Here is a 14,065-nt window from a genome sequence, read left to right on the forward strand (position 1 = left end):
AAAGTCATATTTATTTCTGAATTACAGGAGCAGAACCGTTTCACTGCATTTATATTTACAAAGGCTTACTTGTCAATTTTTAATAAAATTACTGAATTAAAAAGCTATAAATAGAGTTTTGCATCTGAAATAAGCAAAAATTTGTCTTATGGTCTTCATGATTCCAAGCCTGAGCAATAACACTATAATAAAGTGGCTTAGCTCTTGGCACGAAGTGATGCCAAGATGTCAATACTCAATATACATAACATCAATATAATTACTACAAGAGTAAAAAATAACCCACAAGTCTATATAATGGAAGTGCCGTGCCTTGTGTTGCATTGGGAATATATTTGCTGGTATATTTTTGCTCTTGTACATTGTCAGTAGCTCAACATTTAACAAATCTTTCTAACGTGAACTCGCCCATTCATTCAATAGATCATGAAATGACTACATTATTTTTCCTTGATAACCAAATGCTCTATGTATTGTGTGCTCCTACTGACAGTCATGCGTGGAACAAATTGGCTTTAGTCTTACCATAGTCTTACCAATAACTCCGTGGTCATGCGTCCACAAGTGTAACATCAAATACAATGGAAAGCTGGGAAAGTCTCCCGATGGTCTCTATAACTCGCCAATACATGAATTAAAAGTGATATAAAGCTACACCCACGAGGACGTCACGTACAAGGCGTTGGTGCCCGATGGATTTACAATTGTACATATGTTGCACAAGGAATAAGTGTTGATTGTACACAGTCCTCCTTGATATGTCCATGATTACTTGCAGATGGTTTTCAAGCCTAGCCACGGCCATAATGCAGAGGTAATTGTATCTCCTGGCTGAGCGATCAGCCCCTGCTTAACAAATACCACTCCTGTGTCCTTAGGAAAATGCCTTTGTTATCCAAGCCACGTTCTCATAGAGGAAATGTAAGAGAGCTTCCCCTTGAAGCGTGATCAATGTTTGGCTTCAGTACACAGATTACTGTGTAGCCCTTCTGCAGAAAAGAAAGATTTATAAGGCATGATTATATAATCATTGATAGCGAATGATGACAAATACCAAAATGTAAAAATATAAGCAAATCAAAGTTAGGTAAGAAGTTTCATTGCATACAGAACCATTGGCAAAAGGATTGTTCAAAGTGAATAATCCCTTTATTTCTAGGTCTCAGTTCAAGGAGAATGTGGTGCTCGAGTAGGGGTCCGGTCCATAGATGTAGTTAAGAGACTCGGCACTGAAAAGTTTTAATGGCAATTCAAAACAAAAATATTTAACGTTTCGTTTCCTAAATCCGGACCGCCATTCCATTGCGACTGAGGTCGCACCGCTGCTGTGCTACTACCCTGCAAATATGCACTCACACTATGGTAATCAGTTTCTGATGAAGGTCCGTGTTTAGGGGCTGAAACGTTAATTCTTTTTGTTTTGGATTGCTGTTAAAACTTTCTGTTAAGTGCCACCTCTCTTTCAATTTAATTCTGGATCTCCATACTTATAAAATTGCTTTTAGATATATAAAATATCACTGCGATCAGTAGACTCTGCGCAAGTTTTTTTTTAACTAATATTGTAACTATACAAATGTTGTGGCTTTATAACAAAACAATAGACTGAATATCCTTAGCAGATCAGTTATTGGAAAAACAGTATATCCTATATCGCCGCAGAATATTTTAGCCACGCCCCTAACCACACCCCTAGCCACACCCATTTACCCTTTCTTTCTACCCTGGCAGGAGGAGATGTCAGAAGGCGGTGGTGGCAGTGATGGACATTCAGCAGATGCCCAAGACGCCCAAGACTTGCAGGGCGTAGACCCAAATCCAGGACTGTCTTGCCATGTCTGAGATGATTGGGACCTATGGATTTATTTTTTTGTTCATTCATAAAGCAGCCATACCTTCCTCATTTTTACTTATGCTTCACTATATGAGGTCTTGCGCTTTTTGTGTCTGTAAGGCAGTGTTCACATGTAGCATAAAATGCTGCATTTTTTCTGTCCGCACCAAATTATGCAATAACAATCTTCTCTGGTTATTGCATTTTCGCTGCATTTTTTAATGCGTTTTCCCCTTATTTGATGCGTTTTTGGAGAATTTTTACAGAAAATCATTGATTCTACACTTAAAGCAACTGCTTATTTTTACAGGCTTTTTTTTTTAAATGCATTTTTTTCAGGCTCCCAATAAACGCCTTTATAGAAAGAACACACCAAAACCGCAGCGTTCAACAGTGTCTTTAGATCATGGACAGTGGCGTCCACTTAGCTTGGATAGTTAAACGCAGTGGAAAATAACGCAGCATTTACCCTGACTGGTGTAGTAACAATGAATCCGGCAATTCTCACGTGAAACCACTTCTAACTGCCCAAATCTTTGCTTAACCTACAAAACGCAGCGGGTCAGCAACGTCATTCCCGTATGTGCGATGACACATCTCTAATAACCCTTCACATTGCACATACTAAATACTCACAATGAAATGCTGGAAGTCCATGCATTGCTATATAGATCACATAATTGAGCAGACCCCCGTTTGTCCACTGCCGCAGTGTGTGTAGTTTGTGGATTTCCCCGATCCTGTAACACCATTCATAAAAGTCCTGCAATGAGAATAGATATTAGTTGACATAATGCCTACAACAGTTGGTCATACATGGAACAAAGTAAAGTAGAACTCATGGCTGTTTGTCTCTGCAGCTATACAGATATCAGATATCAGCATTACTGTCCCCATCGGGGCTCACAATCTACGTTCCCTACCAATATGTCTTTGGAGTGTGGGAGGAAACTGGAGAACCCGGAGGAAACCCACGCAAACATGGAAGATACCAACTCCTTACAGATATTGTCCTTTGTTCTCAGGACCCCAGCACTGCAAAGTTACAGATCTGACCACTGAGCCACCATTCTGCCCATTATATTGCATTCCGACCTGAAGAAGTCTACTATTAAATATTCTAAGGTGAACCCATTGGATGTCGTCTGTACTTATGAAAATAAAGCATATTCTTAAGAGACTCTTTGTAGACTTCGTGCCACAAACATGCGATATAACAGACTGTGGATCTACCATGTCACTCCCTAATAATAGCAGTATGACTATAGGTAGATCTACCCTCATAACAGCAGCATATAGTCTGAACCATCTCTTATAACAGCAGCACGAAGTCTGAACCATCTCTTATAACAGCAGCACGTAGTCTGAACCATCTCTTATAACAGCAGCATGTAGTCTGAGCCATCCCTTATAACAGCAGCACGTAGTCTGAGCCATCCCTTATAACAGCAGCACGTAGTCTGAACCATCTCTTATAACAGCAGCACGTAGTCTGAACCATCCCTTATAACAGCGGCATGTAGTCTGAACCATCCCTTATAACAGCAGCACGTAGTCTGAGCCATCCCTTATAACAGCAGCATGTAGTCTGAACCATCCCTTATAACAGCAGCATGTAGTCTGAGCCATCCCTTATAACAGCAGCATGTAGTCTGAACCATCTCTTATAACAGCAGCACGTAGTCTGAACCATCTCTTATACCAGCAGCATGTAGTCTGAACCATCCCTTATAACAGCAGCACGTAGTCTGAGCCATCCCTTATAACAGCAGCACGTAGTCTGAGCCATCTCTTATAACATCAGCACGTAGTCTGAGCCATCCCTTATAACAGCAGCACGTAGTCTGAACCATCCCTTATAACAGCAGCACGTAGTCTGAACCATCTCTTATACCAGCAGCATGTAGTCTGAACCATCCCTTATAACAGCAGCATGTAGTCTGAGCCATCCCTTATAACAGCAGCACGTAGTCTGAGCCATCTCTTATAACATCAGCACGTAGTCTGAGCCATCCCTTATAACAGCAGCACGTAGTCTGAACCATCTCTTATAACAGCAGCACGTAGTCTGAACCATCTCTTATACCAGCAGCACGTAGTCTGAACCATCCCTTATAACAGCAGCACGTAGTCTGAGCCATCCCTTATAACAGCAGCACGTAGTCTGAGCCATCCCTTATAACAGCAGCACGTAGTCTGAGCCATCCCTTATAACAGCAGCACGTAGTCTGAACCATCCCTTATAACAGCAGCATGTAGTCTGAACCATCCCTTATAACAGCAGCACGTAGTCTGAACCATGCCTTATAACAGCAGCACGTAGTCTGAACCATCCCTTATAACAGCAGCATGTAGTCTGAACCATCCCTTATAACAGCAGCACGTAGTCTGAGCCATCCCTTATAACAGCGGCATGTAGTCTGAACCATCCCTTATAACAGCAGCATGTAGTCTGAACCATCTCTTATAACAGCAGCACGTAGTCTGAACCATCTCTTATAACAGCAGCACGTAGTCTGAACCATCCCTTATAACAGCAGCACGTAGTCTGAACCATCCCTTATAACAGCAGCATGTAGTCTGAACCATCCCTTATAACAGCAGCACGTAGTCTGAACCATCCCTTATAACAGCAGCACGTAGTCTGAACCATCCCTTATAACAGCAGCACGTAGTCTGAACCATCCCTTATAACAGCAGCACGTAGTCTGAACCATCTCTTATAACAGTGACGCGCCCCCTGGGCCAGTGTTGTTGGGGATACCCGGAGCCGGATCAGATGGGGGTTGTAGTCTCCGAGTGGCTGTGACCCGGTCCGTGCCCAGGGTGTCAAACTCAGTGTGTGGCAGTCCTTATAGATGTTACTAGATGTTCTTTTATGTCGACTACGCCACCCGTTGAATTGCGGTCAATACGGCCGCCGCTGCAGCAGGGTCCGCTGAGGCTGGTGATGTATGTGCAGCTCGGGTAGTATAACCCCCAACGGGAGGGGTATAGCCTCAGGGGGTCAGTTGCAGAGGATGGGGGTTGTGATGGTGCAGCGAGGATTGAAATGAGACTCAGAGTCGGGCTGTGCAGTTCAGGGTTTGTTTTCTTACTGCAGTTGTTCCGGTCACTCCGGCCTTAAGTGACCACCCGAGCCGTGCTGCGTCCACCAGGTCCTGGACTCAGCCAACCCCCAGGTGATTCTGGAGCGTGGTCCTGAGCTCCCTTTCTGTCCTGTCCTCTTCTCTGGCCTTCCCCACCAGGGATCCACCTATGTCCGGCTCCCTCGGGCCTCTTGGTGGTAAACCCTTGTCTCTGGGTTCCCTGACCCTATTCCTGGTCTGCCTTCCGGGTGGATTTAGTGGGTGATCGTGGCAGATCGGTCCTGCCCACGACCTCCGGTTCCTGGCTAAGGTGTGCTGTAGCCTCTGCCAGCTTGGGATCCGGTACCCTGTTGCCAACTCTTCACCCTCTGGTCTAATTTGGGCTCTTGGAGTTCCTTCTTTCTCCCCCTCTGGGTCTCTCTTTCTCCTCTCTCTCTCTCTTGGCCTTGGAGCTGCTCTTCTCCTCTGCTCTGACTCAACTCTGACAGACTGACCTCACTCTGCAAAAGACCCTGTCCTAAGATGGTGCCCACCTTATATACTCCCTCTATGTGTGAGCTCAGGTGACCAGCACCCAATGAGCTCCTAGCACTACCCAGACTGCTCCCCCTGTCTGCCCCTACACTACTGGGATGCTCCACCCCCCTCCCACTCCAGCCAGGAACAGACACTGTCGTACCTGCACATTTCTCTAGTGGGAGTACCGTCGGTCTGTTCCCCGGAAATGGGATGTGTGTAGTGCATGCAGCTAACTGAGCTCAGTTCCACACTCCATCCTTACCCGGGAGTGGAATATCACACCTCTGGGTTGAGGTGCAATACCCCTGTAGCAGCCGAATCCTCAGGGTGCTACATTCCCCCCTGGTAAATCACAGCACGTCCTCGGGCTGTAAGATATAAACATCCACAAACATACTTTTTTTTTTTTTTCATAAAACATAAACATATAAAACATCATATATTATCAGCATAAACTTTTCATATAAAACTTATCATAAATAACACTCTTGTTCCTCCGGCCACGGTGCAACTTGTGACCGGGTAAAATGCGACAGTCTCTTGAAGAAACACGGTTTCCTATAAAACCGGTAGGGGGCGCTTTAGGAAGCGCAACTATATACAAGGGGATATGGCCGCTCTCAGTCCTCGGCCAGGTATTAGGGAGGAATGACCGCTCTCAGTCCTCGGTCAGTGGGACTAGGGACACACGGGTTTCAGTTCAATTGGCTGGTCCCAACGGGGACTATATTTTAACTAGAACAGTTCTTATACCCTGACGGGTAACTTTATACAGTCTCTCTCTACCGTACTTCAACGACGGCGTCCTCCTGCTCCTTCTTTAGATTCTTCAGACCCGTCCGGGTCCTCTTGCTACTCCTCACACCGAAGCTCCTCCTCCGTCAGGCGATGCACATGAAGGGCGTAGGGTCCTTTGGCACACTTGTGCCGGGTGAAGGTGACCTCGTCCCCTACATACAGGTCACGACCTCTGTGTCCCTCCGGCAGATGGCTTTCTACGTCTCTGCGGGTTACAGAGACGTCGCCGGGGGTCTGATGGTCTCTGATAAAGCCCCATCCGTGCTGCATGTTGAATTTTATCACAGTCCCGGTGGAAGGGGGACCATGAGCTGCACGGGGATTCCTCCTGGTCCGGCTCTTCTGCTCCGCGCTTCTTATCTGTGCTTGTTGTTCCCGGACCCGCCTCTCTCTCTCCGCTCCCTCTCGAAGACCTCGAGCTGCTGCCGGCAGCACTCTGCACGTTCTGCTGCGGGCGCCCGAGTCTCCTGAGTGAACCCCATGAGGTCTTCTCCGGTGGGGTCCCACTCTAACTGTGCCTCCTCCAGCGGGGGCGAGGTCCTCTTTACGGGCTTCGGAGCCGGAATCAGGGGCTCGCACATGGGCCTTGCTCTCTGGAGTTCCAGCTGAATGTACTCCTGGGGCCATATGAAGGGCTGCCCATCCGGGCACGTATGCTGGGCAAATAGATTTTCACCCAGGTGCGGCACTCTAGAGGTTGAGGGCGCGTTGATGGTAGCTGCGCCCGGGTCGACCAGGCCTTGCGACCAGGCTTGGGGCACCTTAAAGGAAAAGGGCACCGTAAGAACGGCGGCGCCCGTGGTTACTCGGCCCTGCGGCCAGGCCGGTGGCTCCGCGGAGGTAGGGGGCGCTGTTGGAATTGCGGCGCCCGGGTGTACTAGGCCTTGCGACCAGGCCGGTGGTATTTCCTGCTTGGCCACGCTCGAGGTCGAGGCGTGTGACGTCACAGAGGTCGCGGCCGCGGTTTCCGGTTGAGGCCTAGTCGGCGGCGGTGACGATGCAGCGACGGGCAAGGCAGGGGGAATTTCGGGCTCTGCGACGGGGAGCTGGGGCAGGCACGCGGTTTCCCGGCTCGGGGTAGAGACGTCCCCTTTACCTGCCTCCGTCCGTTCAGCTCCCTTCTCGGCGCCGTCTCCTGCCTTCATTCCTCCTGCGCCATCCTCAGAGGCGGTCTGTCTCCTCGTCTCGGGTGGCGTGCTCCGCTGACGGGTTTCGGTCTGCTGGGCCATCTCTCGGCTCCACTCCGCCAACGTCTCCCGCTGCACCCGGGCCATCCTCCGTGCGAGGCCCTCCAGCGCGCTCTGTGCACACTCCCAGTCTCGGGGGAGCTGTGCTAGGATCTCCAGCAGGCCTTCTGGAGTGGCGACCTGCAACAGGCTCCTGACCACTGGGTCGGTGCTGCCTGACTCTCCCTCCATCTCCGGGTAGGCTCTCTCTGGACTCTCTTCCAGACGTCTTGTCTCCGGGTGCGCTCTCTCCAGACTGCTCCAGGCGACACCCATCTTTGTTCTCTTGTTCTGTCTCCGCCCACATTCAGGGTGGTCCCGGGGCAACTTCAGTTCCAGGGGCAGTTCTCTTACGCTGATGGACACTTCCAGCATCACAGTCTCTGTTGGTGGGCGCGGTTTCCGCTTTTGGCGCCATTCTTCGACCTGGCCCACGATGGGAGGTGGCCTTTTGCCACCCTCTGGCACGCCCATAATGGCGTCCGCTCTTCCAAGGCGGGAAATCTTTGGAAATGGCGGGAATCGTCTCCCAGTGGCGGGAAACTCCATGGATGGCGGGAAAAAGCTGCAAATGGCGGACAACCGGCGGGAAACGACCTGTGATGGGGCCCGATGGCGGGGACCCTCCGGAACCGGCAGGAGACTTCTTTTTGAGGTAACGGTGTACTTTTCTTCAGGCACGCAGTACCCGGTTGTTGCGGGCACGTAATCCTGCCGACTACGCCAAAGTTGACGCGCCCCCTGGGCCAGTGTTGTTGGGGATACCCGGAGCCGGATCAGATGGGGGTTGTAGTCTCCGAGTGGCTGTGACCCGGTCCGTGCCCAGGGTGTCAAACTCAGTGTGTGGCAGTCCTTATAGATGTTACTAGATGTTCTTTTATGTCGACTACGCCACCCGTTGAATTGCGGTCAATACGGCCGCCGCTGCAGCAGGGTCCGCTGAGGCTGGTGATGTATGTGCAGCTCGGGTAGTATAACCCCCAACGGGAGGGGTATAGCCTCAGGGGGTCAGTTGCAGAGGATGGGGGTTGTGATGGTGCAGCGAGGATTGAAATGAGACTCAGAGTCGGGCTGTGCAGTTCAGGGTTTGTTTACTTACTGCAGTTGTTCCGGTCACTCCGGCCTTAAGTGACCACCCGAGCCGTGCTGCGTCCACCAGGTCCTGGACTCAGCCAACCCCCAGGTGATTCTGGAGCGTGGTCCTGAGCTCCCTTTCTGTCCTGTCCTCTTCTCTGGCCTTCCCCACCAGGGATCCACCTATGTCCGGCTCCCTCGGGCCTCTTGGTGGTAAACCCTTGTCTCTAGGTTCCCTGACCCTATTCCTGGTCTGCCTTCCGGGTGGATTTAGTGGGTGATCGTGGCAGATCGGTCCTGCCCACGACCTCCGGTTCCTGGCTAAGGTGTGCTGTAGCCTCTGCCAGCTTGGGATCCGGTACCCTGTTGCCAACTCTTCACCCTCTGGTCTAATTTGGGCTCTTGGAGTTCCTTCTTTCTCCCCCTCTGGGTCTCTCTTTCTCCTCTCTCTCTCTCTTGGCCTTGGAGCTGCTCTTCTCCTCTGCTCTGACTCAACTCTGACAGACTGACCTCACTCTGCAAAAGACCCTGTCCTAAGATGGTGCCCACCTTATATACTCCCTCTATGTGTGAGCTCAGGTGACCAGCACCCAATGAGCTCCTAGCACTACCCAGACTGCTCCCCCTATCTGCCCCTACACTACTGGGATGTTCCACCCCCCTCCCACTCCAGCCAGGAACAGACACTGTCGTACCTGAACATTTCTCTAGTGGGAGTACCGTCGGTCTGTTCCCCGGAAATGGGATGTGTGTAGTGCATGCAGCTAACTGAGCTCAGTTCCACACTCCATCCTTACCCGGGAGTGGAATATCACACCTCTGGGTTGAGGTGCAATACCCCTGTAGCAGCCGAATCCTCAGGGTGCTACAACAGCGGCATGTAGTCTGAACCATCTCTTATACCAGCAGCAAGTAGTCTGAACCATCTCTTATAACAGCGGCATGTAGTCTGAACCATCTCTTATACCAGCAGCATGTAGTCTGAGCCATCCCTTATACCAGCAGCAAGTAGTCTGAACCATCTCTTATACCAGCAGCATGTAGTCTGAACCATCCCTTATAACAGCAGCATGTATACCAGCAGCATGTAGTCTGAACCATCTCTTATAACAGCAGCATGTAGTCTGAACCATCCCTTATACCAGCAGCAAGTAGTCTGAACCATCTCTTATACCAGCAGCATGTAGTCTGAACCATCCCTTATACCAGCAGCATGTAGTCTGAACCATCTCTTATACCAGCAGCATGTAGTCTGAACCATCTCTTATACCAGCAGCATGTAGTCTGAACCATCCCTTATAACAGCAGCATGTAGTCTGAACCATCTCTTATACCAGCAGCATGTAGTCTAAACCATCTCTTATACCAGCAGCACGTAGTCTGAACCATCCCTTATAACAGCAGCACGTAGTCTGAACCATCTCTTATACCAGCAGCATGTAGTCTGAACCATCCCTTATAACAGCAGCACGTAGTCTGAACCATCTCTTATACCAGCAGCACGTAGTCTGAACTATCTCTTATAACAGCAGCACGTAGTCTGAACCATCCCTTATAACAGCAGCACGTAGTCTGAACCATCCCTTATAACAGCAGCAAGTAGTCTGAACCATCTCTTATACCAGCAGCATGTAGTCTGTACCATCCCTTATAACAGCAGCACGTAGTCTGAACCATCCCTTATAACAGCAGCATGTAGTCTGAGCCATCCCTTATAACAGCAGCATGTAGACTGAGCCATCCCTTATAACAGCGGCATGTAGTCTGAACCATCCCTTATAACAGCGGCATGTAGTCTGAACCATCCCTTATAACAGCAGCACGTAGTCTGAGCCATCCCTTATAACAGCGGCATGTAGTCTGAACCATCCCTTATAACAGCGGCATGTAGTCTGAACCATCCCTTATAACAGCAGCATGTAGTCTGAGCCATCCCTTATAACAGCAGCATGTAGCCTGAACCATCTCTTATAACAGCAGCACGTAGTCTGAACCATCTCTTATACCAGCAGCACGTAGTCTGAACCATCTCTTATACCAGCAGCATGTAGTCTGAACCATCCCTTATAACAGCAGCACGTAGTCTGAACCATGCCTTATAACAGCAGCATGTAGTCTGAGGCATCCCTTATAACAGCAGCATGTAGTCTGAACCATCTCTTATAACAGCGGCATGTAGTCTGAACCATCTCTTATACCAGCAGCAAGTAGTCTGAACCATCTCTTATAACAGCAGCATGTAGTCTGAACCATCCCTTATAACAGCAGCACGTAGTCTGAACCATCCCTTATAACAGCAGCACGTAGTCTGAACCATCCCTTATAACAGCAGCACGTAGTCTGAACCATCCCTTATAACAGCAGCACGTAGTCTGAACCATCCCTTATAACAGCAGCACGTAGTCTGAACCATCTCTTATAACAGCGGCATGTAGTCTGAACCATCTCTTATAACAGCAGCACGTAGTCTGAACCATCCCTTATAACAGCAGCACGTAGTCTGAAGCATCTCTTATAACAGCGGCATGTAGTCTGAACCATCCCTTATAACAGCAGCACGTAGTCTGAACCATCTCTTGTAACAGCGGCACGTAGTCTGAACCATCTCTTATAACAGCAGCACGTAGTCTGAACCATCCCTTATAACAGCAGCATGTAGTCTGAACCATCTCTTATAACAGCAGCATGTAGTCTGAACCATCTCTTATAACAGCGGCATGTAGTCTGAACCATCCCTTATAACAGCAGCATGTAGTCTGAACCATCTCTTATAACAGCAGCACGTAGTCTGAACCATCCCTTATAACAGCAGCACGTAGTCTGAACCATCCCTTATAACAGCAGCATGTAGTCTGAACCATCCCTTATAACAGCAGCACGTAGTCTGAACCATCCCTTATAACAGCAGCACGTAGTCTGAACCATCTCTTATAACAGTGACGCGCCCCCTGGGCCAGTGTTGTTGGGGATACCCGGAGCCGGATCAGATGGGGGTTGTAGTCTCCGAGTGGCTGTGACCCGGTCCGTGCCCAGGGTGTCAAACTCAGTGTGTGGCAGTCCTTATAGATGTTGCTAGATGTTCTTTTATGTCGACTACGCCACCCGTTGAATTGCGGTCAATACGGCCGCCGCTGCAGCAGGGTCCGCTGAGGCTGGTGATGTATGTGCAGCTCGGGTAGTATAACCCCCAACGGGAGGGGTATAGCCTCAGGGGGTCAGTTGCAGAGGATGGGGGTTGTGATGGTGCAGCGAGGATTGAAATGAGACTCAGAGTCGGGCTGTGCAGTTCAGGGTTTGTTTACTTACTGCAGTTGTTCCGGTCACTCCGGCCTTAAGTGACCACCCGAGCCGTGCTGCGTCCACCAGGTCCTGGACTCAGCCAACCCCCAGGTGATTCTGGAGCGTGGTCCTGAGCTCCCTTTCTGTCCTGTCCTCTTCTCTGGCCTTCCCCACCAGGGATCCACCTATGTCCGGCTCCCTCGGGCCTCTTGGTGGTAAACCCTTGTCTCTGGGTTCCCTGACCCTATTCCTGGTCTGCCTTCCGGGTGGATTTAGTGGGTGATCGTGGCAGATCGGTCCTGCCCACGACCTCCGGTTCCTGGCTAAGGTGTGCTGTAGCCTCTGCCAGCTTGGGATCCGGTACCCTGTTGCCAACTCTTCACCCTCTGGTCTAATTTGGGCTCTTGGAGTTCCTTCTTTCTCCCCCTCTGGGTCTCTCTTTCTCCTCTCTCTCTCTCTCTTGGCCTTGGAGCTGCTCTTCTCCTCTGCTCTGACTCAACTCTGACAGACTGACCTCACTCTGCAAAAGACCCTGTCCTAAGATGGTGCCCACCTTATATACTCTCTCTATGTGTTAGCTCAGGTGACCAGCACCCAATGAGCTCCTAGCACTACCCAGACTGCTCCCCCTGTCTGCCCCTACACTACTGGGATGTTCCACCCCCCTCCCACTCCAGCCAGGAACAGACACTGTCATACCTGCACATTTCTCTAGTGGGAGTACCGTCGGTCTGTTCCCCGGAAATGGGATGTGTGTAGTGCATGCAGCTAACTGAGCTCAGTTCCACACTCCATCCTTACCCGGGAGTGGAATATCACACCTCTGGGTTGAGGTGCAATACCCCTGTAGCAGCCGAATCCTCAGGGTGCTACATTCCCCCCTGGTAAATCACAGCACGTCCTCGGGCTGTAAGATATAAACATCCACAAACATACTTTTTTTTTTTTTTTCATAAAACATAAACATATAAAACATCATATATTATCAGCATAAACTTTTCATATAAAACTTATCATAAATAACACTCTTGTTCCTCCGGCCACGGTGCAACTTGTGACCGGGTAAAATGCGACAGTCTCTTGAAGAAACACGGTTTCCTATAAAACCGGTAGGGGGCGCTTTAGGAAGCGCAACTATATACAAGGGGATATGGCCGCTCTCAGTCCTCGGCCAGGTATTAGGGAGGAATGACCGCTCTCAGTCCTCGGTCAGTGGGACTAGGGACACACGGGTTTCAGTTCAATTGGCTGGTCCCAACGGGGACTATATTTTAACTAGAACAGTTCTTATACCCTGACGGGTAACTTTATACAGTCTCTCTCTACCGTACTTCAACGACGGCGTCCTCCTGCTCCTTCTTTAGATTCTTCAGACCCGTCCGGGTCCTCTTGCTACTCCTCACACCGAAGCTCCTCCTCCGTCAGGCGATGCACATGAAGGGCGTAGGGTCCTTTGGCACACTTGTGCCGGGTGAAGGTGACCTCGTCCCCTACATACAGGTCACGACCTCTGTGTCCCTCCGGCAGATGGCTTTCTACGTCTCTGCGGGTTACAGAGACGTCGCCGGGGGTCTGATGGTCTCTGATAAAGCCCCATCCGTGCTGCATGTTGAATTTTATCACAGTCCCGGTGGAAGGGGGACCATGAGCTGCACGGGGATTCCTCCTGGTCCGGCTCTTCTGCTCCGCGCTTCTTATCTGTGCTTGTTGTTCCCGGACCCGCCTCTCTCTCTCCGCTCCCTCTCGAAGACCTCGAGCTGCTGCCGGCAGCACTCTGCACATTCTGCTGCGGCCGCCCGAGTCTCCTGAGTGAACCCCATGAGGTCTTCTCCGGTGGGGTCCCACTCGAACTGTGCCTCCTCCAGCAGGGGCGAGGTCCTCTTTACGGGCTTCGGAGCCGGAATCAGGGGCTCGCACATGGGCCTTGCTCTCTGGAGTTCCAGCTGAATGTACTCCTGGGGCCATATGAAGGGCTGCCCATCCGGGCACGTATGCTGGGCAAATAGATTTTCACCCAGGTGCGGCACTCTAGAGGTTGAGGGCGCGTTGATGGTAGCTGCACCCGGGTCGACCAGGCCTTGCGACCAGGCTTGGGGCACCTTAAAGGAAAAGGGCACCGTAAGAACGGCGGCGCCCGTGGTTACTCGGCCCTGCGGCCAGGCCGGTGGCTCCGCGGAGGTAGGGGGCGCTGTTGGAATTGCGGCGCCCGGGTGTACTAGGCCTTGCGACCAGGCCGGTGGTATTTC

The 14,065-nt window shown here is 50.4% G+C and overlaps 1 protein-coding gene across 3 annotated transcripts in view; it reads right to left on the bottom strand.

Moving 5' to 3' along the window:
* The window catches only part of LOC141223837 (calcium/calmodulin-dependent protein kinase type 1G-like), a 236,017-nt gene continuing 221,952 nt past the window's right edge, over window positions 1-14,065 (bottom strand). For 2 of the 3 annotated variants that reach the window (XM_073666858.1, XM_073666859.1), the window contains exons 13-14: window positions 2,471-2,597; window positions 2-989 (exon numbers count right to left, since the gene is read on the bottom strand). In XM_073666858.1, the coding sequence (XP_073522959.1) occupies window positions 2,507-2,597 (91 nt within the window). In that variant the 3' untranslated portion in view covers window positions 2-989; window positions 2,471-2,506. Of the gene's footprint in view, window positions 990-2,470; window positions 2,598-14,065 lie in introns of all 3 variants that reach the window. The other variant, XM_073666860.1, reaches the window with a different exon arrangement.

The sequence above is a fragment of the Phyllobates terribilis genome, unplaced genomic scaffold, assembly GCF_046119375.1.
Source record: "Phyllobates terribilis strain yellow unplaced genomic scaffold, ASM4611937v1 Scaffold_2__4_contigs__length_985480577, whole genome shotgun sequence".
NCBI classification, from domain to species: Eukaryota; Metazoa; Chordata; class Amphibia; order Anura; family Dendrobatidae; genus Phyllobates; species Phyllobates terribilis.